General features: G+C 35.2%; 2 protein-coding genes across 2 annotated transcripts; one reads left to right on the top strand and one right to left on the bottom strand.

The window, feature by feature from the left end:
• The first annotated feature begins 13,329 nt into the window (after nucleotides 1–13,329).
• On the top strand, nucleotides 13,330–13,716 carry LOC145138910 (uncharacterized). Its single transcript, XM_079072912.1, has one exon. The coding sequence runs from the start codon at nucleotides 13,330–13,332 to the stop codon at nucleotides 13,714–13,716; it is 387 nt and encodes a 128-aa protein (XP_078929038.1).
• Nucleotides 13,717–22,908: 9,192 nt separating this feature from the next.
• On the bottom strand, nucleotides 22,909–24,571 carry LOC145136966 (bidirectional sugar transporter SWEET9-like). Its single transcript, XM_079071106.1, has 6 exons — nucleotides 24,485–24,571; nucleotides 24,336–24,372; nucleotides 24,014–24,227; nucleotides 23,743–23,907; nucleotides 23,512–23,631; nucleotides 22,909–23,431 (listed from the first exon to the last, which is right to left on the bottom strand). Exons 1-6 carry the CDS (start codon nucleotides 24,528–24,530, stop codon nucleotides 23,090–23,092), a joined length of 924 nt encoding a protein of 307 aa, XP_078927232.1. The 5' UTR covers nucleotides 24,531–24,571; the 3' UTR covers nucleotides 22,909–23,089.
• Between the last annotated feature and the right edge of the window lie 2,976 nt (nucleotides 24,572–27,547).

Here is a 27,547-nt window from a genome sequence, read left to right as displayed (position 1 = left end):
AAAATCATTATAAGTACCAATTTATTATTCATATAATAAATCCTACTCTCTCTCCACTTGTCATCCTATCAAGTTGCATGAGTGAAGGCAACCCAAAAGGACCATGCTCATAATCAAATCAAGTACATACCAAATATAGTTATGGGCTTAGACACCTAATCCAACATGACGAACATCACTGAACGCGACATTCTCCCACAAAATTTACGAGGATTCGAGAAGAAGAAATCGAAAAGAGAATATAGAAGAACAACAAGGAAGAATAAAAGGACAAAACTTTCACAAATGTGACAAATATTTATGAAACAAAAAGTGGGAAAGCCAACTACTACAAAGGATGAGCTCAAGTGCCTATAGGCCTACATGAAGACCTAGGCACGTCAGCAAACCAATATGCATCAATTAGGTTGAATGAAGTTGGAACAATAGAAACCACTTAAGCCCAATTATTATAAATCAGCAATACTTTATAATAATTAGGCTGAGGGGCTTAATGGGGTATGGGCATTAGCCCATATAACACTAGGCCAACCAACAAACCCGGACTGCTAGTATAGCCACAATATATATATATATATATATATATATATATATATATATATGTATATATATATATATATATATATATATATATATATATATATATATAAGTGGTACCAAGCACATAGTGCAAGAATCATCCTATCCTGTACACACCCTATGAAGCCTCTCTAGGAACCATAGAAAAGGCAAACCTATTTTAATAAATAGGGGGTTTACCCTTACGACCTAAAGACTAATGCAAAACCCAAAAGGGGAAATCACGAACCGGGCCTAAACCCAACTATAAAAACATGTTTCCACCTAACTCGAGAGGGAAGGCATAAAAAACCTTTGCAATTCAATCACATTTGAGATCTAAACTCCGAAAATGACTTTTAGCTTAGGCATCAGAGAGCAATACCAGTGGTCCGCCCTCGATATGGCTTTCTAACCTATATTTGTCACATATTATGTAACGTGTTACCTAGACTGCTCATTGGAAGAAGCCCTCAGGGAGATAGCCACACAACATTCGGGTCACCATGTAGCAACAACTTCCATCTTTTCAAGTGTAAAATCAAACAAGCTACTACCAGCTCTCTCTCTCTCTCTCATGTATGTGTGTGTTATGTACTTATTATATACCACCTCCGTTCTATATTTATTGTCCACTTTTGACTTTTGAAGTCTTTATTCTTCAACTTTGACCTTCAATAATTTTCTTTTTGATATATAATACTTGATGCAAAATGTATGAATGAATTGTGTTTTAATTGTTTTTTCATTGTTGTAAGTTTCATCAAGTAATGTATAACACAAATAAAAATATTTAAGGTCAAAGTTAAAGATAAAAGACTTCAAAAGTCAAAAGTGGACAACAATTATGGGACGAATGGAGTATAATTTTGTTAGGTGCATTTCATGTACTCATTTTGTAGCTTTATTTCATAAAAGTACATTGCATATAGGCTTAAACTCATGCATTTTGCATGTTTTTCGGGATTTTTCATGAGGCAATTTCATTCAAATACTTTTGTGATATTTCAGGGACTTTTGGAGGTAGGATATTGTTGGAGGAGGTAAATAAAAGTTGCGGACAAAATTTCAGGACTTGCGGAGCACCGAGGAGCAAGATATCAAAGAAATGAAGATTTTGGCTTTACAGACGTTTACACGGCCGTGTAAATGGAAGCCTTGTGTTTACACGGCCGTGTAAACGTAGATTTCTGCACAGTGTATTTTTGCGTTTACGCGGGCGCGTAAACGACAGTGTTAATTTACGCGGGCCGTGTAAACGTAAATGCGGGTTTTAAAGCAGTTTTTCACCATTCTTAAAGGGGGAAACCAATTTTTTTAAGAGGGGGGTCGACTTTTGGAGCAGAGAAAGCGATTTTCTTGAGGATTTTGAAGTTGATTAACACTTGGGAACATTTGATTTCATTTTGTAAGAACTTTAATTTCATTTTCATTTGTTTGATTTGTAGTTTAACCTAGACATGTGTGGTTAATTTCATTATCATTTCCGAATCTGAATTCTTAAGTATGTGTTGTTAGGTTGTAACTTGAACTTGATTTGTGTTTAACATCTAGTAATCTTTGATTTGATCTTAATCATGTGTTTGGTCAAGCAGCGAGGACAATGCTTATTTTAAGCTTGGGGAGGGGAATCCATCCATGCATAAATTCTGTTGCATGTAGGTTGCATTAATTTTGTACATATTACATTAATTTTTATTTTCTTGTTCATTTTTCTGCATAGAAAATTTTTCAAAAACCAAAAAGATTTTCTTTCTATTCTAATTTTTATTATTTTCTTTGCATTTTGTTTGCATCCAAATTTTTGCATTGCATTCTTTGAAGAAAAAAAACAATTGATCCAATCCCAAGCAACCGAATCTTTTCAAAACAGTTGAGCTGGTAAATGAGTCATGTGCCTTGAAATTGGCTTGCTCTTTTTATTGAAAAATCTAAAAGCAAGTTAATCACACACGAACACACCTCCCGAAGCTACTTGTGCAAAACAGAAAGTGAGAAGATTGTCAACATTGGAGCATAACAGCAGGTATGAGTTAATTCTTTGGGACATATGACTGGTCTTATGAGTAGTAAGTGCTCAATTGAACTTAAAATGCCAAATAAAAAAAAATGCAAAATTTCAATGTCCCGAGCCTTCCAGCGCTCTAAAAAGTCCTTTCTACTAATTCCCTTTTATATACCCTGCTTGGGGACATAGCTTTCAACTATACTTACGGGTCTTTGCATGTTAACCTTTAGTCCCCTGAAAAATGTCTTAGAAGTCCTCACGGTAATAGACCGTGAGATGTCCCACAATAGAAAAGTCAAGGACGAAAATATAAAGAAATTGGCCAAATAAATAAATAAATTAATAAGAGTGTTATGTGTTAACTTAGTTATTTGTATTTGTGTTACTTAAAAAAAAAAAAACTATTATTAAGTTAATCTGTGACCTTTGGGATTCGAACAAGTAAACTCTGAGGGGTGTTTTACATCTAAGCGCCTAAAGCTAAATTGTTTGGGACTGATTGAGTTGAAAATTCATTACATGGGTTCCATAGAAAGTCATGAACTTAATAATAGCAAATAAAGCTAATTTGTGGCCTTTGAGGTTCGGGCAAGTAAACCCGAGGGATCTCTTTAAATCTAGCACACTAAGGTCATTTGATTTAGATGTGTTGGTTGGAAGCCCGTTACACGGATTTCAAAGAAAGCCATGAGCTTTATTTGTAAAAAATATAATTAAGAAGTGTGTATATAATTGTGTTTATAGTTTAATTGAATATTGTGTTTAGGAAAAATACTTGGCTGTCAAAAGATTCCCTTGGACTTGGATTTGAACTTATGACATTGGACTGAATGAAAATTACTTTGACTGGTGTAAGTGGTTTGAAGTTTGTAACCAATCTGGATAAATATTAGGGAATTTTTAGAAAAGATTTTTCAGAAAAAGATTGTTGTTGATCAACAAATAGCTGGAATCGGGCATTGTTATATTTTATGAACAAAGATGGTTGAGCATGTTTTGTCACATATAATTTCACGAGAGTAAGACCATAATTTGTTCCAAGAATTCACTTGATGATATTGAAAGGGAATTAGTGTTGTGATCTTTGATTCTGTTGAGTTGTATTAGGGAGTAGCCAAAGTCTTATTTCTATTATCATATAATATTTTGAGACTAAAGCCAAGTTGACTCAAGGCATGACAGGTACATTCTCAACTATGGTACAAAACAGGGTTAATTGGGTTGGATATATGTTTTCATGTTTGTTTTGATTTCTTGCATCAAGTTTCAAAAAAAAAAAAAGTTTAACTTTGATTTTCTTTTCTTCTCTTTTATTTTATTTTCTCCGGTTTAAATTTTCTTGTTCTTTCTTGAGGACAAGAAAGGTTTAAGCTTGGGGAGATTTGTTAGGTGCATTTCATGTACCCATTTTGTAGCTTTATTTCATAAAAGTACATTGCATATAGGCTTAAACTCATGCATTTTGCATGTTTTTCGGGATTTTTCATGAGGCAATTTCATTCAAATACTTTTGTGATATTTCAGGGACTTTTGGAGGTAGGATATTGTTGGAGGAGGTAAATAAAAGTTGCGGACAAAATTTCAGGACTTGCGGAGCACCGAGGAGCAAGATATCAAAGAAATGAAGATTTTGGCTTTACAGACGTTTACACGGCTGTGTAAATGGAAGCCTTGCGTTTACACGGCCGTGTAAACGTAGATTTCTGCACAGTGTATTTTTGCTTTTACGCGGGCGCGTAAACGACAGTGTTAATTTACGCGGGCCGTGTAAACGTAAATGCGGGTTTTAAAGCAGTTTTTCACCATTCTTAAAGGGGGAAACCAATTTTTTTAAGAGGGGGGTCGACTTTTGGAGCAGAGAAAGCGATTTTCTTGAGGATTTTGAAGTTGATTAACACTTGGGAACATTTGATTTCATTTTGTAAGAACTTTAATTTCATTTTCTAGATTTGTGATCTTGTTCTAGCCATGATTGGCTAGAACCCTAGCTTCTCCAACTTCATGTCTTGACTTTTTAGTTGTGATTTCAATCATATGACTTGATGTTTGCTTTCAATTTTCTATCTAGTGAATTTGATTTTGTCTCAATCGAATGTTTGATTCTAATTGTGATTCTTATTGGCCATTTGAATTAGGGTTAGATCATTCAAGTTATCTAATTGCAAAATCCGTAATTGTTTTGTAAATTGGACTAGGTAACACGCACTAATTTGATTTCTATTGAATGAATTTAGTGTAAATCTTTTCACACACTTTTACACTCCCGAGCTTGTGAGGAGTATTGAGTGTTGTTGGGAACATTCACATAAAGTTTAAAGCAACCTTTCAATCTAATTCTAAGAGCTTGTTTAGATTAGGTTAGTAAGGTTAGGATTAATCAAAGAGCTTGTTTTGGTTAATTATTGTGGTGAATGGGAAGTGTTAGAGCTTGTTAACACTTTCAAGTACCAACTTAGATAGAATTAAACAAATATCTTGTCATCCATGGAATCACATTGCTAATTTGTCTTGCATAGAGTTGGAGTACTTACAAATCTTGAACTTATTTCACTTAATCAATCATTTACTTATTGCTTTATTCTATATTTTAAATCATTGCTTATAAATTCCCCCCATTCTGTGACCATTTTTGTACCTTACGCAAAAAGGTATAAACACTTGTCCCGTGTCTATGTGGATCGACCCTACTTACCTTGTACTACGTTTTTAGTGCATAGTAGTAGTGTTTAAGGAGTCATTTGTACCCTTTATTTGTTGGGTTTGACACGCCTAACAAATTTACCCAATGATTTTGCATTAAGGAATAAAAGAAAATAGAAGTTTCTTACTCTTAAATAATACTTCAACAAACTCGGTATATATATTTTTACACTACACTTAGACCATCTTCAACCTATCTACATCCCCCCATAAATGGAGTAAAAATAGGGTAAATAGTATTTTATATCCAACCATACTCCATTTTCTACCCTATTTTTTACCCCAAAAAGTATATTCTTAGAATATTCCATTTTCTTAACTTATATATATTGTCAAATACACGCCTCTACTAATTAGATTTTAACAAATATGTATTATATTTTTTTCATTATAATAATATTACAAATTATATTATGATAAATAAAATGTTTAAATATAATAAATTTGAATTAATTAGTATTTTATTATAAATAATTATTAAATAAATAAGATTATATTTATAATAAATATGTCAAGATCACGATCATATTCGATCACTACTAACTATAAAATAATGTATGTAATCATTATGTCATGTAGTACTGGATGTTTTATTAGAATATTTTATCGTGTGTAACGACCCAAAAATCAGAGGTAAAAATTTCATTTTTAATATATCTAAAACATTGATACCATTTATTTCAAACATTCCAAATCATCATTAAGTAAAATAATTATCAGAGTTCGTCCCAAAACCATTCATTGCGGAAATCATAAATTTCATTTTTAATATATCTAAAACATTGATACCATTTATTTCAAACATTCCAAATCATCATTAAGTAAAATAATTATCAGAGTTCGTCCCAAAACCATTCATTGCGGAAATCATAGGTGTGTGCACTACGATCAATTCGAGCCCTTCATTTCCAAATCGATGCAGCCTGAAACCAAAATTGTAAACCGTAAGCACAAAGCTTAGTGAGTCCCCCAGAGCATACCCCACACACAATCCACATAACACATATCGTATTAGTTGTAAAAAGCTATCTCTACCGTTATCACATATCAATCAGCTATAAAAGCTACTCTACCATATATCACATATCAAATAGCTATAAAAGCTCTCTCTACCATTAGCACATATCAATTAGCTATAAAAGCTACTTCTGCCACATACCACATATCAAATAACTATAAAAGCTATCTCTACCATTGGCACATATCGATTAGCTATACAAGCTATCTCTACTGTTAGCCACAAAGGCTATCTCTACCATTAGCCACAAGGCTATCTCTACCATCAGCTATAAAGGCTGTCTCTACCATTAGCCACAAGGCTATCTCTACCATCAGCCATAAAGGCTGTCTCTACCATTAGCCACAAAGGCTATCTCTACAGCATTGTTAGATGCATTTTATATGCATCTTCTAGCACAATCTCCTACGTATTTCATTATAAAAAGCTAACTAAGTCCCGATTATTCTTATGTATTTCGTGTTTCATGATAATTTTGAAGAATGCCCGTACTGCTCACGTTTGTTATGATTTTTCAGGACCATTTGGAGCACAAGGATGATTGCGCAAGTTCGGGATGCGTTCATGGATGCTTAGGAGCTTAATTGGAGTCTAGACCAAGGAAGGATACCGGGAAATGATCAAGAACTGCTTGGAAGGAGGAACGACGATCACAAGAGCCAAAAGAAGCAACTTGCGATCGTATCTTCTATCCTTGCGATCGCAGGTATGTCCTTGCGATCGCAGGTTTGTTCGCAGGTTGCCTTCGAGGTTTTGTCGAGCCAAAAAAATTCATCAGTTGAGAAAAAGAGAAACATGTGATCGCAGGTTGGTCAATTTGCGTCGAAATAGCAACGTACTTCATTAAAAAATCCCGTGATGCGTTTTTGGGTGATACATGCGATCGCAGGTATGCCCCTTGCGATTGCAGGTACAGTGTTTTGACAGCTAGACGTATAAATACAGACTGATACTCTTCCAGTAACCCTAATTGGCGATTCCTGGCGATTCAGAGGCGATTTTCAGAGGATTTCAAGTGAAGAACGCAGATCTAAAGGAGACGATTCGATTTTTATTCGTATTTTAGTAAGATTTATCATTTAGATTCTATTTCCACTGTTTGTAATCCGTTTTTAGCCATGTCCGGCTAAAAACTCAGATTTCAGTTTCGCAAGACGTAACCTTTTCGTATGATTAATCATTAGGCACTATGTTTGACTATGATTACTGTTTAGTTTGATCAGTTCTGTGTTAAATTGAATGTCTGATTTTGATTTCAGTTTCTGTTGGCCACTTAAATTGTTTGTGAATCATTCTAGTCATCTAATTGTTTAGATCCGTAATTGTCTAGATTAATTAGTAAAAAGTGACAAGTATTAGATTAATTCTGAGTTTAGGGTTAACTCTAATATGAAATGATCAAACAAGTTTTAACGCCTCCGAACTTATGAGAGGTATTGAAATTTACTGGGAATTACACTGTGTCTAATGCAACTTTTCTTTATTAGTCATGAGCTTGTTTGGTTAATTTAGTAAAAAGTTAGATTTAATTCAGAGAACTTATTTTGATTAAATGAATTTTTGTAATAAAGGTCATTAGAGCTTGTTAATGAACCTTAGTACCAGTTTAAACAAGTGCATAGTCAAATATTGTGTTGAAGGTTAATCATATGATTAGGGGAGTCACCGCGAAACTGGAATTGCTTTCTCTTATTTGAATTTTCTTCACTTTAAATTTAGTCATTCTCTTGTCATTTTCAATCTATGTTAGTTTAATTTTCAAAAACAAAATCCCCCTTTTTTATGTTTATTGCATTCATCAAGAATCAGTTCACACCTTACGCAAAGAGGTGTAAACATTAGGACGTGTCCCTGAGGATTCGACCCTGCTTACCTGTACTACCTGTTAGTGCAATAAAGCAGTTTATCTTATACTTTTATTTGTTTAAATCGTGTACGACAACGGTATTAGCAAATTGGCGCCGTTGCCGGGGACACGGTAAAACACTAATAGTTTTATGCCAAGATCTTCACATACAGGTAATCTGATTTTTGATCCAGAGATTGAGAAGACTGCTAGGAAGCTAAAGAAGGAAGCAAAACTTCGGAAGCAACAAACAGGAACCTCAACCTCACCCATACCACAAGGCACTCCCTTGTGGAACGAACCTGAACACTCATTTCAACCTTTTCCGAAAGCACCACCTACCTCACCCGTTAACAGCCGTTCAAAACATACTCATCATCATCTTCAGACAAACCCGAACTCACAGATTCTTCTGAAACCGAATCAGAATTCATCATGAGCGAGAACGAAGATGAAGCTGAAGAAACTCTCCGTGAGTGGGCAACACAAGAGGTTACCCAGCAGCCCTTGTGTATCACCTTTCCAGAAGCTCGAAATTTTGAGCTTAAATCCGGTTTAATCCATCTGCTACCCCCATTTCGAGGCCTTGAGAATGAAGATCCTCATAAATTTCTCAAGGAATTCCATGTTGTCTGCTCTGGAATGAAACCCCATGGAGTTACTGAAGACCAGATCAAACTCAGGGCGTTTCCCTTCTCATTTCAAGATGCAACAAAGGAGTGGTTATATGACCTTCCATCTGGCTCAATAACAAGTTGGAATGAACTCGCCAAGCTCTTGCTAGAAAAATATTTTCCCGAGGCGAAAGTGTCGAATCTACGCAGAGAGATTTTGGGTATAAAGCAAGGCAAAAGAGAAGCTCTCCATACTTATTGGGAGCGATTCAAGAAGCTATTAGTCCGATACCCACAACATGACATTAGTGATTATCAACTGTATCAGTGTTTCTGTGAAGGATTGATACCTATGGAGAGGCGACTAATAAATGCATCTAGTGGAGGGTCACTTTCAGACATGACACCAACAGAGATCAGGGCATTAATAGAGAAGCTGTCCAATGAATCAAAACATTCAACAACTGAGGAAGAGTGGTACCCATACCATCCAAGAGGAGTCAAGGAGATGAGCAACGCCCACCTGGAATCCCAGATTTCAGAATTGACTAAAGCTGTCCTTTTGTTGACAAAAGAAAAAGGTATTGAACCAAAGGTCAAACCTTGTGGGATTCGCTGCAAAACCGGGCACCCAACTGATATGTGCCCATTACTTCAAGAAGATACGGAAGCTGTGCAGGCTATGGGAGGATTTCAGCAAAGGCCATTTGATCAACATCGCAACAACCAAGCTTGGGGAGGGCCTCAAAATAACAATTTCCAGCCAAGACCTCAACTGAACTTTCAACAAAGAAACCAATACCAAGCTCCACCTGGATTCCAGCAATCTTTTCAGCAGAATCAACACCAAAGCAATTTTCAGCAACCACCTGTTCAGTCACAAGCTAGCAGTTCCAGCATGTCTTTGGAAGACATAGTTAAAAGTCTTGCTACTAGTACCCAAGCTTTCCAGAATGAAACAAAGTCCAGTAGCAAAAATCTGGAGCAACAGGTATCATAACTCGCGAACTCCATGAGCAAACTAGAAGCACAAACCCAAGGAAAATTCCCGTCTCAGACTGAGAAGAACCCGAAGCACAATGCTTGTGCTGTCACCCTTAGAAGTGGTAAAAACTACAAAGGACCGGATCAGAAAGAAGATGAGGAAGAAGAGATCGTGGTTGAGCAAGAATCTGAGGCAACTGAAGAGGTGCAGAAAAAGGATGGACCTGCTGAAGCTGAAGTGAAAATCACCCCTCCTCCTTTTCCCTCAAGACTGAAAAACACGAAAAAAGAAAAGGAAGATAAAGAGATTATGGATTTCTTCAAAAAGGTTGAGGTAAATATTCCCCTCCTAGATGCAATTAAACAACTACCCCGATATGCTAAAATTTTAAAAGAGTTGTGTACTTCTAAAAGAAAATTAAAAGGCAACGAAACAGTCAAAGTAAGCGAGAACGTTTCAGCTATTTTACAAAAAAGGTTACCCACAAAGTGTAAGGATCCAGGAGTATTTACTGTTCCTTGCAAGTTGGGGAACCTTTCAGTTCCGCGAGCTATGTTGGACTTAGGAGCGTCAATAAATGTTTTGCCATACTCACTTTTTAAAACTATCGGGGTAGGGCCTTTAAAAAGAACAGGATTTATCATTCAGTTAGCTGATCGTTCTCTGGTGCACCCAAAAGGTGTGTTGGAAGACGTTTTGGTTCAAGTGAATGAACTCATATTCCCAGCTGATTTCTATATTTTGGATATGGGAAATGACGACTCACCAAACTCAGGTTCCATTCTTCTGGGGAGACCATTTTTAAAAACTGCCAGAACCAAAATAGATGTTTATGATGGTACCCTTTCAATGGAATTTGATGGTGAAGTTATCAACTTCAATATCCATGATGCCATGCGTTACCCTGATAATGTTTCAGCCCTTAATTTCATTGATGTAATTGAACCACTAACTGCAGAATATTTTGAGATTGCTAACCGTGAGTCACTAGCATTAATGCTCCACAGAAATTTGTCTATTAATGCAGCTCAGGTTATATCAGAAAATTATGTGGTTGATAGAGAAGTTCAAGAAATGGCAGCTCATATGGACCAGCAGAGAAAGTTGAGGTATGGTACCCAAACTCTTAAATTGCCAATTTCTAACTCCAAGCTTTTCCCTTCTGTAGTGCAAGCCCCCATTTTGGAGCTGAAGACACTTCCAGAACATCTGAAATACGCATATCTTGGAGAAAAAGAAACATTACCAGTTATCATATCCAACAAGCTGTCAGAAAAAGAAGAGTTAGAGCTGATCAGAATTCTGAAGGAGTATAAAAACGCAATTGGGTGGACTATTGCAGACATCAAAGGACTCAGCCCATCTCTATGCATGCACAAAATTTTGATGGAAGAAGATTATAAGCCATCGCGAGAAGCCCAACGCAGATTAAACCCACCAATGATGGAGGTGGTTAAAAAAGAAGTTATGAAATTACTGGATGCTGGGATGATATACCCAATTTCTGACAGCAAGTGGGTTAGCCCAGTTCAAGTTGTCCCTAAGAAGGCTGGAGTGACAGTGGTAGAGAACAAAGAAGGAGAGCTGGTTCCAACTCGGGTTCAGAACGGATGGCGCGTTTGTATCGACTACAGAAAATTAAACGCAGCCACCCGGAAATATCATTTTCCTCTCCCATTCATAGATCAGATGCTAGAGAGGCTTGCTGGAAAATCCCACTACTGCTGCTTGGATGGATTTTCAGGTTTCCATCAGATTCCAGTTGCTCCAGAAGACCAGGAGAAAACGACTTTCACCTGCCCTTTCGGGACATTCGCGTATAGGCGTATGCCATTCGGACTCTGCAATGCACCTGCTACCTTTCAAAGGTGTATGGTTAGTATATCTTCTGAGTATGTCGAAAATACCATAGAAGTCTTCATGGATGATTTTACCGTCTATGGAGACTCCTTTGATATATGTTTAAAAAACCTCACAAAAATTTTACAAAGATGTATAGAAACAGACCTGGTCTTAAATTTTGAAAAATGTCACTTTATGGTTGACCAAGGTCTGATTCTTGGACATATTGTTTCAAAAAAAAGTTTGGAAGTCAATAAAGCAAAAATAGATGTTATAAAGAGCTTACCCTACCCGAAGAATGTTCGGGAAGTGCGTTCCTTTCTTGGTTATGCAGGGTTTTACAGGAGGTTTATAAAAGATTTTTCAAAAATATCAGTTCCTATGTGCCAGTTATTGCAGAAAGACGCTGAATTTGACTTCCATGAAGATTGCAAGAAGGCTTTTGATGTGCTGAAAAATCTTCTTACTTCTGCCCCCATCATTCAGCCCCCAGATTGGAGTTTACCATTCGAGATAATGTGTGACGCCAGTAACACTGCTGTTGGAGCTGTTCTAGGACAGAGAAAAGACCGGGTCCCCCACGTTATATATTATGCATCAAAGACTTTGGACAGCGCCCAAGCAAACTACTCTACCACTGAAAAAGAGTTGCTGTCAATTGTTTTTGCATTGGAAAAATTCAGACAGTATTTTTTGGGCACAAAAGTCATAATCTTTTCAGATCACGCAGCCATTCGTTACCTTCTTGCCAAAAAAGACTCAACGCCAAGGCTGATTAGATGGATTTTGCTGCTATAGGAGTTTGATATAGAGATCAGGGATAAAAGTGGTAGAGAAAATTTGGTAGCTGATCATTTGAGCCGGCTCACCCCACCTGAAGACCCGACACCGATCCGCGAAACATTTCCTGACGAGCATCTATTCGCTGTTCAGAACCCTCCTTGGTTTGCTGATATTGTGAACTACTTGGTCTCCAGAGAACTTCCTTCAGATCTCACCCGAGCCCAGAAAGACAAAATAAAGAAGGAGGCGAAAAGATATGTTTGGGATGAGCCGTATCTATGGAAACACTGTGCTGATCAGGTGATTAGAAGATGTGTACCTCAAGATGAAGTCAAGTCAATCCTGAATTTCTGCCATTCAGAAGCTTGTGGAGGGCATTATGGTCCGCAACGAACCGCACGCAAAGTCTTGGACAGCGGCCTTTATTGGCCTCATATTTTTCGTGACTCTTTTCTATTTTGCAAAACAGTGAAAGATGTCAAATGACTGGGTCTTTGACATCTCGTAATCAGATGCCACTTACTCCAATCTTAATATGTGAAATCTTTGACGTTTGGGGTATAGATTTCATGGGTCCGTTTCCGCCTTCTTTCGGGTTTGTGTACATCTTACTTGCTGTGGATTACGTGTCCAAATGGGTCGAGGCAAAAGCTACACGAACCCACGATGCCAAGGTTGTGGTTGATTTTGTCAAGACAAATATATTTTCTAGGTTTGGGACACCAAAAGCCATTATTAGTGATCGGGGTACGCATTTCTGCAACCGCACCCTCGAAGCTGTCCTCAAGAAATATGGTGTCACACATCGGGTATCCACATCATATCACCCGCAAACCAATGGACAGGCTGAAGCTTCAAACAGACAGATCAAGGGCATTAAAGAGAAAACCATCAATCCGGTCAAAAAAAGATTGGAGTATTCGATTGGATGATGCGTTATGGGCTCACCGGACAGCATACAAGACTTCTATAGGTATGTCACCATATAGAATCGTTTTTGGCAAACCTTGTCGATTACCGGTTGAGTTAGAGCATCGATCATATTGGGCTGTCAAGAATCTGAATATGAGCATGGATGAGGCTGGTAAGAAAAGAAGATTGGATATTCAAGAGTTAGAAGAAATCAGGAATGATGCTTACGAGAACGAGGCAATCTATAAGGAGAAGACGAAAGCGTTTCACGATAAGATGATCTCGCGAAAGGTATTTACTACCGGTCAAAAGGTACTCTTATACCATTCTCGTTTCAAACTTATTTCTGGTAAATTGAGGTCTCGTTGGGTGGGGCCATTTGTTGTTACTAACGTGTCTGATCATAGTGCTATAGAAATTAAGAGTGAACAAACAGGAAAAAATCTTTAAAGTGAATGGTCATCGTCTCAAACCATTTTACGAAGGGTTCCAAGTCACAAATGAAGAAGTGGAGGTAGTCGAGGTCCCGACGTACCGCAACTAAGGGAACCAAGTAACAATGTCGAGCCAACGACAGTAAAAAATGGGCAGCTTACCGGGAGGCAACCCGAGCATTTGTTTTGATTTTAATTCTGCAACTTATTTTTAATTTTTGTGTGTTTTTAGCTTCTTAGGATGCTTCTTTTTAATTGAATCGTGTTTTTAAAATAAAAAGGAACAAAGAGATTTTATAAAAAGTTGAAAAATAAGGTTTTTGTGGAACCTGCGACCGCGAGTCCAGTCTTTGCGATCGCAGGTTATGCAGATAAGGGTCGCAGCACGTCATCGAAGTTTTTGGGACAATTTTTTTACGAGAAAAGCAAACCTGCGATCGCAGGTTCTGTCCTTGCGATCGCACGTATCAATTTTAGAGGCTGGAACACTTTTGCACATTTTTTAAATCGATTCGAACATTATTTAGCAAACCTGCGATCGCAGGTATCAATTTTTTCACTGGATTTTTTTAAACGGTAAAAAAAAGATGATCGAAGCAATTTTCCTAAAACCTGCGATCACAGGTATCAATTTTCCTTCATTTTTGACCGTTACGAACATCGAGAAATGTGCCAGCGGCTATATTTGAAGAACCTGCGATCGCAGGTCCTCCCCTTGCGGTCGCAGGTATGTCTTTCCTTATAAATAATGATCGCAGGCCTCATTTGTTACCACCACATTTCAAAAACACTCTCTAAAATCCTCTAATTTTCGAGTTCTTTCACCAAAAACACCAAAATCGCTTGTTTTTCGTCCAAATCAAGAAAAAAAAGGTATCAATCTCTTCTATTTTACTCCTACAACATCTCTACGGTAACGAAATCATGTTTTCACGGTTGAAATTCTCCAAAAATCTCATTTTGTTCATTTTGAAATTTGAATTTTTGCGAGTTTCTTTTTAAGATCTACGTTCCGTTAGCTATCCGCAGACCACGAAAAGTAGAAACGTTTGCTCACAATGCAATTCAGAAGAGATTCATCCAAACGGAATTTCAAAAATCAAAAAAAATTTCAGCACGAAAAATATAATGCTGCCTAGCGCACAGTCATGTATTTTCGTTCTGAAACTGAATTTCTTTTTTTGTTATATATTTGTGCGGTCGTTTGGGAGTAGTTAGAAATACTTATTTTCATATTATTTTTACCTGGAAATTGTGTCTACCTTGTCCCAATTCACCTTGAAAAATGCCCCCTCGACCATCTCGTTCACGCAGACAGGTTGACGCTCCAGAGTCGTCATACACAGTCCAGGTGGACAATGTCACTGTAGATTTAGGTTTGCAGGCCGCACTTGACTGTTACCAGCGGCTTCTTGACCGCGAGATTATGCCACAGGCCTGGGTCCCTAACCGCACACTCATGCGGGAACTCCATATCTATGATGGTGTTCACGCTCTTTTTGCCAATATTGGCTGGGAGCACCTGTTAGCTGCAGATTTTGCCACTTGTCCCCTATTGACTCGAGAGTTTTTAGCTACGCTTAGTGAGGTAAATCATGAGGGAAACATAGCTTTTCGTATTTTTAGCACCCCTCACACTATTCACGTCGACCAGTTATGTACTTTCTTCCATACCCCTATCACCAGTTTATCCCAGCCCACCCCCGCTTTTGACGTACACGAGTTTTGGTACTCCATTACCGGTTTGGAGTCTTATGACTCAACCTCATCCGTACAGACCAGTATTGTGCACCCTGTTCTCAAAATTGCATTGAAAATTATATGCAATATCATTTATGCACAGATTGAGACTACGAAAGCCGGCAAAGCCGAGCTTTTTCTTTTGTGGTGCATGATCACCGGGTCGCACCGCCCGCATTTTGGTGATATTATCATCAAACGGTTCCATAGAAATATATACCTTCGCACCCGCGGTGCAATTCGCTGTGGTGGATTGATTTCTGTCATTGCCCGCGCCCTCGCGGTGCCATCTCATCCAGGGTACACCTTTTTCGCAGGTGATTCTTTCCGTTTGACCCTGCAGACCCTACGGGCTATGCACATGCTACGTAATTCCCCAGGTGGGTATGTTTGGATGTAGGGTCGCTCCCTTTATTTCAAGGTCACTGGACCTGATGTCATAGCTCTCGCTGACCCCATTAGCGACACTGTGTGGGTGCTCCCTTCGAACATCCAATCACCCCCTCGCCCACGTAGGGCACAACATCCACAGTCTGATCGACCATCTTCATCCACTCAGCACCCAGACTACGCAGACGCCACACCTATATCCTTTACCCAGCCTGATCCTATGCATACTGACTTTCAGGATCAGCCCCCACCCACTCAGCCATCTCACCCTCACCCCAACTCTCCCTTCACTTACCAGCATTACCTTGACCTCCGTGGGGATATTGCTTCCCTTCAGCAGACGATGACTGGTCTTCGCCTTGACTATCAGCAGTATAGCACTCAGGTTACTGACTATCGTGACGAGCTCTTAGGTCTGCGCGACGATTTCGACGATTTCCGCGACCAGTTCTTCTGTCGCTATGTTCCTCCGTCCGAGTAGTCGTCTCCCACTCCTCCCTAAGCATTGAGGACAATGCTTACTTTTAAGCTTGGGGAGGAGATTTCCTATCTTTTTGTAAAAAGTTTTTATTTTGTTATTTAAAAAAAAAAAACCCCAAAAAAATTAGAAAACTTTAAAAAAAAATCCAAAAAGATTTTTCATTTATGTTTCTTTTAATTGTCATTTTATTTCTTCCTAGTTTTTTTTTTCTAAAATATTTTCATTTTGTTGCATTCTGCACTTGCATAATTTTTTCCGTTCTTCATATTTAAAAAAAAAAAATTACGAGATGATGACGATCTTTGCATACGATAGCTCCATGAAGTGGGATATTGAGAATTGAAAATGAAAAAAATACGAAGCAACTTGATTGTTATTGGAAGTATAGAATCAGATGTCATAACCAGGGGACCCAAGACACCGTGATTCGAGACCCCGACCTTAGATAATAATAAAAATAGCGTACTGAAACGTTTTCTGGGCGGTAATAACAGCTCTAGGATGATTTGCTTATTAATGTTTAAAAAGAATCTTTATCGACAACTCTGAACCCACAAAACATGGCCCTATTTGTTGACACGCGTTACCCTCGCAGTAACAGAGAGCTTAAGTATCAGATCCACACAGTCAAAATAAAGAAAGGGTACAACGTTATATCTAGTACCCAAATCAAAGAATTTCAAGCGCTCAATTGAAGAAACTTCAAGAAATTCCAAAAAAAAAGATTGAAGAAATCAAGTTCAAAACGAAGTGTAAATCAAAGTTCAATCAAGTTAGAAGCCGTTCCAAAGTTACATCTGGCGAATAAAGAACTGTGTGATATGATACTTGTGGCTCTCGAAAAAATGAAAGCATAGAGCTCGGGCTCCTACGGGGGTTGGCCCTTGCTGCTTCGGTGAAAGCTGATTTGGTCGTGCGGGTTCTTAAGGATGCGTCGATTCTGATTCTTGGCCATCTAGTCTTAAGGACATGAGATCCGGACTATGTTATTTTCGTTCATAAAGCTAATTAAGGTGCAAAGTTAAAATAAAACTAGCGTTGGATTATTGTGTTACATCGTTTTGTGGCCTTCCTTACCTTGGGAGTCTGTGATACATGAAAGATAGCAGGATGGTTGCTTTGGTGTTAGTGATTGGAGCCCAATATCGATGTAAAGTCTGATCGTAAAAGAAAAAAAAAGAGAAGCATGTTTCATTTTAGTTGTTCGTTTTTCATTTGCATACCATTTTAGTTCATTGTTCATTTTCTTTATCTTTGCATGCATGCTTTATGTTTAGCTTTGGTAGTTCTTATTATTTAAGTTTTTGTTTTAGTTAACGTGTGTCTAGGTTGTCCCACTATTGCCTTTAACCCCAATTCTGTTTCCAAAGTTATCGTTTCCTTACTTGAGGGCAAGTAAGGTGTAAGCTTGGGGAGGTTTGTTAGATGCATTTTATATGCATCTTCTAGCACAATTTCCTACGTATTTCATTATAAAAAGCTAACTAATTCCCGATTATTCTTATGTATTTCGTGTTTCATGATAATTTTGAAGAATGCCCGTACTGCTCACGTTTGTTATGATTTTTCAGGACCATTTGGAGCACAAGGATGATTGCGCAAGTTCGGGATGCGTTCGTGGATGCTTAGGAGCTTAATTGGAGTCTAGACCAAGGAAGGATACCGGGAAATGATCAAGAACTGCTTGGAAGGAGGAACGACGATCAAAAGAGCCAAAAGAAGCAACTTGCGATCGTATCTTCTATCCTTGCGATCGCAGGTATGTCCTTGCGAGCGCAGGTTTGTTCGCAGGTTGCCTTCGAGGTATTGTCGAGCCAAAAAAATTCATCAGTTGAGAAAAAGAGAAACTTGCGATCGCAGGTTGTGCCCTTGCGATCGCAGGTTGGTCAATTTGCGTCGAAATAGCAACGTACTTCATTAAAAAATCTCGTGATGCGTTTTTGGGTGATATATGCAATCGCAGGTATGCCCCTTGCGATCACAGGTACGGTGTTTTGACAGCTAGACGTATAAATACAGCCTGATACTCTTCCAGTAACCCTAATTGGTGATTCCTGGCGATTAAGAGGCGATTTTCAGAGGTTTTCAAGTGAAGAACGCAAATCTAAAGGAGACGATTCGATTTTTATTCGTAGTTTAGTAAGATTTATCGTTTAGATTCTATTTCCACTGTTTGTAATCCGTTTTTAGCCATGTCCGGCTAAAAACTCAGATTTCAGTTTCGCAAGACGTAACCTTTTCGTATGATTAATCATTAGGCACTATGTTTGACTATGATTACTGTTTAGTTTGATCAGTTCTGTGTTAAATTGAATATCTGATTTTGATTTCAGTTTCTGTTGGCCACTTAAATTGTTTATGAATCATTCTAGTCATCTAATTGTTTAGATCCGTAATTGTCTAGATTAATTAGTAAAAAGTGACAAGTATTAGATTAATGCTGAGTTTAGGGTTAACTCTAATATGAAATGATCAAACAAGTTTTAACGCCTCCGAGCTTATGAGAGGTATTGAACTTTACTGGGAATTACACTGTGTCTAATGCAACTTTTCTTTATTAGTCGTGAGCTTGTTTGGTTAATTTAGTAAAAAGTTAGATTTAATTCAGAGAACTTATTTTGATTAAATGAATTTTTGTAATAAATGTCATTAGAGCTTGTTAATGAACCTTAGTACCAGTTTAAACAAGTACATAGTCAAATATTGTGTTGAAGGTTAATCATATGATTAGGGGAGTCACCGCGAAACTGGAATTGCTTTTTCTTATTTGAATTTTCTTCACTTTAAATTTAGTCATTCTCTTGTCATTTTCAATCTCTGTTAGTTTAATTTTCAAAAACAAAACCCCCCCTTTTTTATGTTTATTGCATTCATCAAGAATCAGTTCACACCTTACGCAAAGAGGTGTAAACATTAGGACGTGTCCCTGAGGATTCGACCCTGCTTACCTGTACTACCCGTTAGTGCAATAAAGCAGTTTATCTTATACTTTTATTTGTTTAAATCGTGTACGACAGCGGTATTAACAAGCATATCACGCATACATACATATCACACACATCTACATAGCAAGTATACTAACTATCATAAAATAGGCCGACCTTGGTGCCTTAGACCCATTAGTATGGTGAGAAGACTCACCTCTCGACTACTGAACTGATAAGCTGAAATCAGACATATCCCACACGCTACTCCTTCTCAACTGCCCATAATCATCAGGTGATTAGCTTAACACAATCCCATAAATACCCTCAGGTCAACTCTGGTCAAATTCTATGTCTGTAGTCAAGGTCAACAATCCATATTGACCTTGACTCGTCGAGTGCAATTAGCCACTCGTCGGGTTCCTTGCTTAACTCGTCAACTCGCCGAGTCACCTGAGAGACTCGTCGAGTTCCTTAATGTTTACGGTCGTAAACTCCCAACCGTACACTCTTGACCGTGAACCCTTGGCCGTAAACCTTTGGCCGTACACCCTCGGCCGCAAACCCTTAGCCGTAAACCCGACTCGCCGAGTTCCTTTTATCCATTTCGTTTCCAGTCCTTCACAGTGGAATCTGGAGTCCCAAACTTCATATCCAACCTTCTCTATCACAGATGCCACGTAAAGTTGCAAACTTTACGTGCATGCAAGGCCTCATAATGCTAGAAGGTCAATACTATGCTCTCAACAAGGTTTGTGTGCATGGGAAGGGTCAAACTACATCAAAGGAGCAACTTTATGACTTTGGGGACCTAAAAAGGTCCAGATCTGAAACCATATCCCAATGATACGCCCAGATCTAAAATTGGACTTCATTTGCCCAAAAATGGACATGAACTAGAAAGATGAGAGATCTAAGAATCTATAGATCAAGATAACAACTTTTTACCTTAAAATGATGCCCAATGCAGTGTAGATGCCGGATCTACTGCTTCCCCTCTTGTTCCTTCTTCTAGATCTCTTCTTCAACCCTCCAATCTTGCTAAACCAAGCTCTCACTCTCACTCAAGGGAGTTCACGGCCGCAAACGACCTTCTCTGGGATAATATGGTGCCAAAGGAGGCTACTAAGGCGGATAATGATGTTTATAAATAGGGAAAACCCCGAAACTAGGGTTTTCTTTAAACAGCTCGGACTCGCAGAGTCGACCCTCCGACTCGCCGAGTCAGTCCCAACCCGCGTCTATGATATCAAGACCCTACTCGACGAGTTGGACTCCCAACTCGCCGAGTCCATGCACAAACACCCCACAAAAGCAATTTCCAATCAATACTCGAAACAGGTGTTACATCGTGTTTGTAAGATATATTTCAATTATAAACTTTTATAAATTATGTTACCGTCTTTCAAGTGTTTAGTATATATTTAATTTTTATATGAATTCGATAAAAAAATCTTTAACTCTATATTTATGATTAATTAATATAACTACTATATAACATGATATTAAAAATATTAAATATTGCATTTAAATTATAATTAGTAGATAAAAATAAACTAGAAATGTATAAAATAAAAAAGAGAGGGACTAAAATCGACAACCAAAAATTCAACTCCATTTTTGGAGATATGAATAGTATTCCCCCAAATATGGGGGAATACTATTCATATCTTCAAAAATGAAGATGAAAATGGGGTAGAGTTGGAGGAGAATGAAGGAAAAAATGAGGGAAAAATGAAGTTTGGGGTGGATTGGAGATGCTCTTAGTTTCTTAATCCATACGTGAATATATGTGAGAATTAGAATTAGAAGTTTGTTATAGTTTCTTTATTAGTCAAACTAGAAATATAATTAGAAGTTTATATGTATATGTCATAGGAGGTTTACAGGTGAAACACATAGGAATGCATCTAGATTGATATTTGTTGAAAGTGGCAAAGAAGTTGATGTCATAAACCTTTCATTGAGTATACTTGAGATCTCCTTATATGTTTTGTAAGATAGGATCTAAGTCATGTTAATAAGTAGAATTCATTTAGAAATTAAGTTGGAGACTTTTTATTGCTTGAATTTAAAAGTAGCCTGTATAATTTGTTGGTACTAGCATATATATATATATATATATATATATATATATATATATATATATATATATATATATATATATATATATATATATAGGTTTAGGTTCTATGGAAAACAAAAAACCCTAAAAAAAACCCTAAAAATCATAAAAATGCATAAAAAAAATACTTAGAGATCACAAAACTTTTTTTTGAATTTTTTTATGAAAAATCGCTGTTTTTAGTACAAAATCGGTAAAAAAAAATTGAAAAAAAACCAATTTTTTTTATAAAAAAAAATTGATTTTTTATTTTTTTTTCAGCGATTTTATTAAAAAAGTTGCGATTTTTTCATAAAAAAATTCAAAAAAAAGTGTTGTGATCTCTAAGTATTTTTTTATGCATTTTTATGATTTTTAGGGTTTTTTTGTTTTCCAAATAACCCTTCCCTATATATATATATATATATATATATATATATATATATATATATATATATATATATATATATATATATATATATATATATATATATATATTAATGGACCCAATTACTTATCTAGGAACCGAGCTCTGATTTGCTGATGAAAACGACATTAAGAGTCTTATACGATCTGATTATTTACATGGAAATCGAGTTCTAATCTGAACAAGAAAAATGGAACTGAAAGTGTTATATGAATGTAAACCGAGCTCTTTTCGTGATTAAAATATCTTATTGAAAACCGGGCTCTACTATCTATTTCACATATGACTCTCCCCACATCAAACCGAATGGAAAATCGGCATCTTTTTACTGATTTAACCGAGCTCTATTATCATATTCACATATGACTCACCCGACATCAAACCCGGTTGCAAAATGAGATCTTTAACCGATTTAATCGGATCCGTTAACCTTTTTTGTAATTCTTATTAAGAGGTCTCTTTATAGTTAAATATGCTGAAAAGAATTATAAAGAACGATTTATGTCATAAAAGTGTTTCACGGAGTTAATGAATTTCGTTCGTGACTTTCATAAAAAAAAAAAAGTAATCTTATGAATTTGAAAACATTTTTTACGAATCACTGTTCTATAATATATATATATATATATATATATATATATATATATATATATATATATATATATATATATATATATATATATATATATATATAAATATATATATATATATATATATATAGGAAATGGTTATTTGGAAAACAAAAAAACCCTAAAAATTATAAAATGCATAAAAAAAATATTTAGAGATCACAAAACTTTTTTTTGAAAAAGTCGCAGCTTTCTATACAAATTCGCTGAAAAAATTTTTAAAAAAAAACTTTTTTTTTTTATAAAAAAATTGATTTTTTATTTTTTTTTCAGCGAATTTTAATAAAAAGCTGCGATTTTTTATAAAAAAAATTCAAAAAAAAGTTTTGTGATCTCTAAGTAGTTTTTTTTATGTATTTTTATGATTTTTAGGGTTTTTTGTTTTACATAGAAGCTATATATATATATATGATCCCTCTATTTTTTTTTTTTTTTGTCATTTTAGTGAGTAACTCATCATAAAAACGAATTAAAAATAAGATGTTATCATTCATATTAATTAATATTTTATTCTAACCTTTAAAAAACAAAAATAAACAAAGAACAACAAACATATGTATGATATTCCTCTACCAATTCGGCTAGCTCTTGGGATTCGATAAAGAATCTCGTCTCCAACCTACCTGATATAGCAATGAAAAGCCTTTTGATTTCGAATTAATTATGCTCGTCTTTTTGTATCGGATTTTCTACTTTAAGCAACAGAGGAAATGATGACCATTTCACTATCTAAGTCCAAAGAGACCCTATCCATTTCTTTCTTGTCACAACCAGCTTCGTCTTCAACACCCGAGTTTTCTTGCATTTCTATTAGTACCCTTGGCTCCACACTAGCCTTTTCTTGAATTTCCAACATTACCCCTGAACCCACCCCAGCTTTTTCGTACATTTCCAGTATTTCCCCCAAGTCCACCACCGCTGGCACTGGCACATCTTGTTCTTGAACCGTTGGTTTAACTCGCTTCTTTTTGTCTTTGTAGATCATGTACAATATCATTTGTGTTATTCCAAAGATAAACCCTAACACATTTGGGGTCTAAAATGAAAAAAAAAAAATTAATAAACCATACAGATAAATGATAAAGAAATTGTTAAACATATAAAATATGAACTTACAGCTACATAATAGTCCTTGATCAGTAAGCCGTAAAAGAACCACGTAACAGCACAAAGCGTAAGGAAGAAAGACAAGGAGAAAGGCATGTATTCAACGCTCTTTGTTTTTATGACCAATCTCTGTATACACACACACACACACAAAGTGATTATTATACTTCAACAATTGAGTTAAAAGTTAATATAATTAATAAATATTTTATTTGTTAGGTAAAGAAAGAATTGAGTTACCATAATGCTGAGTGGAGCAGCAAAAACACAGACAGAAAACACGGCACATATCCAACCAACAACAGCTACCCTTTGAGGCCCATTTAATGTTGCTAAAAGTGTTGTACCAACGATCAATCCATATGATAGTATGTTGAAGAAAGCAAGTAGCTTAATTGTAGAGATCTTCGGATCCAAATAAACAAAAATAGATTATATACATATATATGAATATAAAAAAATATTAAAATATTAATTAAAAGCATGTTCAAATAGAATTGGTTTAGGTTACCAGGGCCTCTTTAGTTGCATAGAAGAGAAAGAGAACGATGTAAATGGTTTCAATGGCGCATCCTATAGAGTTGATGGTGATGATCATCATTCCATTTTCGGTTTTGAGATAACCATAGTACAAAAGCAACATGCAGCTGAATAATGCTACCGAATATGGCACTGACTGAAACCCTTCTGTTGATTTCTTCTTGTAGATTCGATAGAAAGTTGGCCTAAAAATACAACAAATCCATCATATATTAATGTAAAAAACATCTAGAATGTTTCAAGAAAATAAATTGATTCATATACTTTTGGGATACCAAAGAAAAAGATCTTACACTGGCGCTAAGAACACGCAAAATGAGATAATGTTGCCTGTTTAAATAAACATAAATGAATGGTGAGATTAATTATAAAGCGATCAAAATAACCAAAAGAATTTGTGGGAAACTTGAAGAAATGATTGATTAGCAAGATGAGCACATACCAAGAATGCCAAAAATAGAAGGTAAGAGATGAGCAGGGAAAGCCATTGTTGGTAGGGGTGATGAAGCTCTCTTTGATATTAAATGATTATAGAGAAAGAGCTTATGGAGAAACAAAGCAAAACTGATGTATTTATAGGTCTTTCAAAAGGCAAAAATTGAAATTTGGTGTGCTTTTCCATGTGTAGCCTTTTGCTTCTAAAACTCTTTTTGGGCTTATTAACTAATTAATGATTGTTAGTGGCATTTTGTTGTGATTATAATTACAAAACTTGTTTTACAAAAATGCCATGATTGCTTATTTAATTAGTTATAATCATTTTATGATTGTTATGATTTATAATATTTATTATACTTTTGATATATTTCTAGACTTTTTCCCAATATATAAAACTTCATTTGTCCAAAATTAATGCAAATTTAACTTGACGCAAAGTTAAATAAAGCACGAACAGTATGTTCTAATCTCTATTTGGTTCACTAGTTAAGTATTGTCTTAATAATTATGTTTTTTTTAATATTTTAGAAAACACTAATTTAATAAATGAAAGAAAATAGGCAAATGGTGAACAATTAAAAAAAAATATTTAATTTTATGTCATGTGTCCATAAAACCCATTAGGCTATAAGTATAAACAGCAGAATTTAGTAATATTATGTAATATCTAACCATTAGAAAATAAATTTAAATTGAAAATTAGTTTTCATGAAAAATGTTTTTATTTATAAACAAATTAATTAAAAAACAGAATTTTAGGAGATCGTATCATCCATTCTAAAATTGAATGTAATTTGTTGGTATGTAGATATGAAAAAAAGTAATGACTAAAATAGCACAATTAGGTCGTGTTATATCACCAAACTATTATTATTTTTAACATTGTTACAAAATAACCATCTATTTTGCAAAATAGATTTTATGAGAATACTTTTATGTTTTGGGTTTAACATATTTTTATTAGTATTAACTATTAAGTTTTAATTAAATTTATAAACTATTAAGTACAAAGACATGAATGATTGTCAATCTTACCATATAATTTTAATGATATGATTTGAAAACGATGTATGTCATATGTCACTAAACAATTTACCAATCGGTGAATTTCTTTAAACCATAAACTCAGATATGTACACCTTAAAACTAATATGATTTTAATTTAAAACACAGTTTATACAAAGATTGTTGATGCTTTACTATATTTTACATTAAAATTACAGCACAATATTACTATTGAGTATATATTGATTTAGTTTTATGTAGGTTTTTTTGATAATTTACTAAAAGTAGACATTCTAAAGCAAAGTTTGTGTGACTAGCTAGTAGCATAGTTTTACACAAGTTTTGTTGATACTTCAAATATGAAAGATGATTATATGTGTACCATGCATTTTTCTTGTATATGTACTAATGATGTATCCACATGTCATTCGCAATGTTAACGATATATTAATTATTATACAATATTCATGAAAAATGACGGATACGGTTGAAAAGGACCACAAATTACTGATATTAGAGATAAAACGTGTTTCGTAACCGAAAGCTTATTTCCGTAATGATTAATCATTTAATGGAAACATCATCATCTATGATCTATCTTCACCGTTATACTCTAATTAAAGTTATTCAAGAAACGTTTGATTTATGTTTTCCTCGTATAATCAACTCATATATATATATATATATATATATATATATATATATATATATATATATATATATATATATATATATATATATATATATATATATATATATATATATAGTCACGATCAAATAAGAATGAAATTTTTGGTAGGAAGGTAAGAAGTTTTTTTCTACATATTTTTTTCGCGAACAAACAAAATGAATCATTAGATGATTCATTTGTAATATGATTCACAAGAAAAAATTATCAAAAAAACATCTCGATGATTCATTTATACAATGATTTTGTTGTTATTAACTAAAATTGTCATGAAAGTGAATTTTTTCTTAATTTACTTCAAAATGAATCATAAAGATGTTTTTTTGAGAATTTTTTCTTGTGAATCATCTTACAAATGAATCATCTAGTGATTCATTTATTTTGTTCGTCAAAAAAATATATAGAAAAAAAACTTCTTACATTCCTACCAAAAATTTTCTTCTTACCGGATCTATATAGGGAAAAGTTAAATAGAGAACCATAATTATTGGTTTTTCAAGGAACCAAATCTTTTTTTCAATTTCTAGAGCTTATTGTTTATCGAAAAAAAAATCTAAAAATATCTAAATTCATATATTAACATTGTGAATGTGAAAAATATTTTTCGGATTCACCGTGTGAATCCGGATTCACATTGTGAATTTTCAAAGATTCACATTGTGAATTTGACGTAAAAAAAAAAATCGAATTTGATATCATTGGAAAAAGGATAAAAAGTTATGAATTTCTGTATTTTTAGTTTTTTTTTTTTGATAAAAAATAAGTTCTAAAAGTTGAAAAAAAGATTGGTTTCTTGGTTAATTATGGTTCTCTATTGAACCTCACCCTATATATATATATATATATATATATATATATATATATATATATATATATATATATATATATATATATATATATATATATATATAATGATCTGAGACGATAAAACTTTCTAAGTTTATTACATAATAATGATTGTATAACGCATGAGAATCAGAAAAAAGGGCATTCTTTTTCCTATATTTAGGTAACTCATTTTCATCACGTAAATGTAAAAGTACAACAACTTAATAATGGGGATCAATGATTCAAGTGTAGTTTGTACAATATAAAAATATAAAATATGGAAGCTTGTACGCGTACGAATTCTGAACCCGTAAGTTACATCGGCTAGAAACAAACAAGCGGTGTCTCGGGTGTATATGGGTTTCGAACCTCGACCCGACTCGGAACAATGAGAAACCAATTGATGAAATCCAACGGTTGGGATTAAGTTGATATATATAGAAGAATTCATACGTTTTGATATTGAAAAAAAAAGGAAGACCACTTGTACACTGCTACCCCTAACGCCAACGGTAGCCCCATATGTTACGGTGTTTTTTTTTTGCT

Source organism: Lactuca virosa, chromosome 9 (assembly GCF_052849685.1).
Source record: "Lactuca virosa cultivar CGN04683 chromosome 9, Lactuca_virosa_CGN04683_v6, whole genome shotgun sequence".
In the NCBI taxonomy this organism is placed as follows: Eukaryota; Viridiplantae; Streptophyta; class Magnoliopsida; order Asterales; family Asteraceae; genus Lactuca; species Lactuca virosa.
Note: the sequence above shows the minus strand (reverse complement) of the source record. Positions and strands in the feature narration are given on the sequence as shown.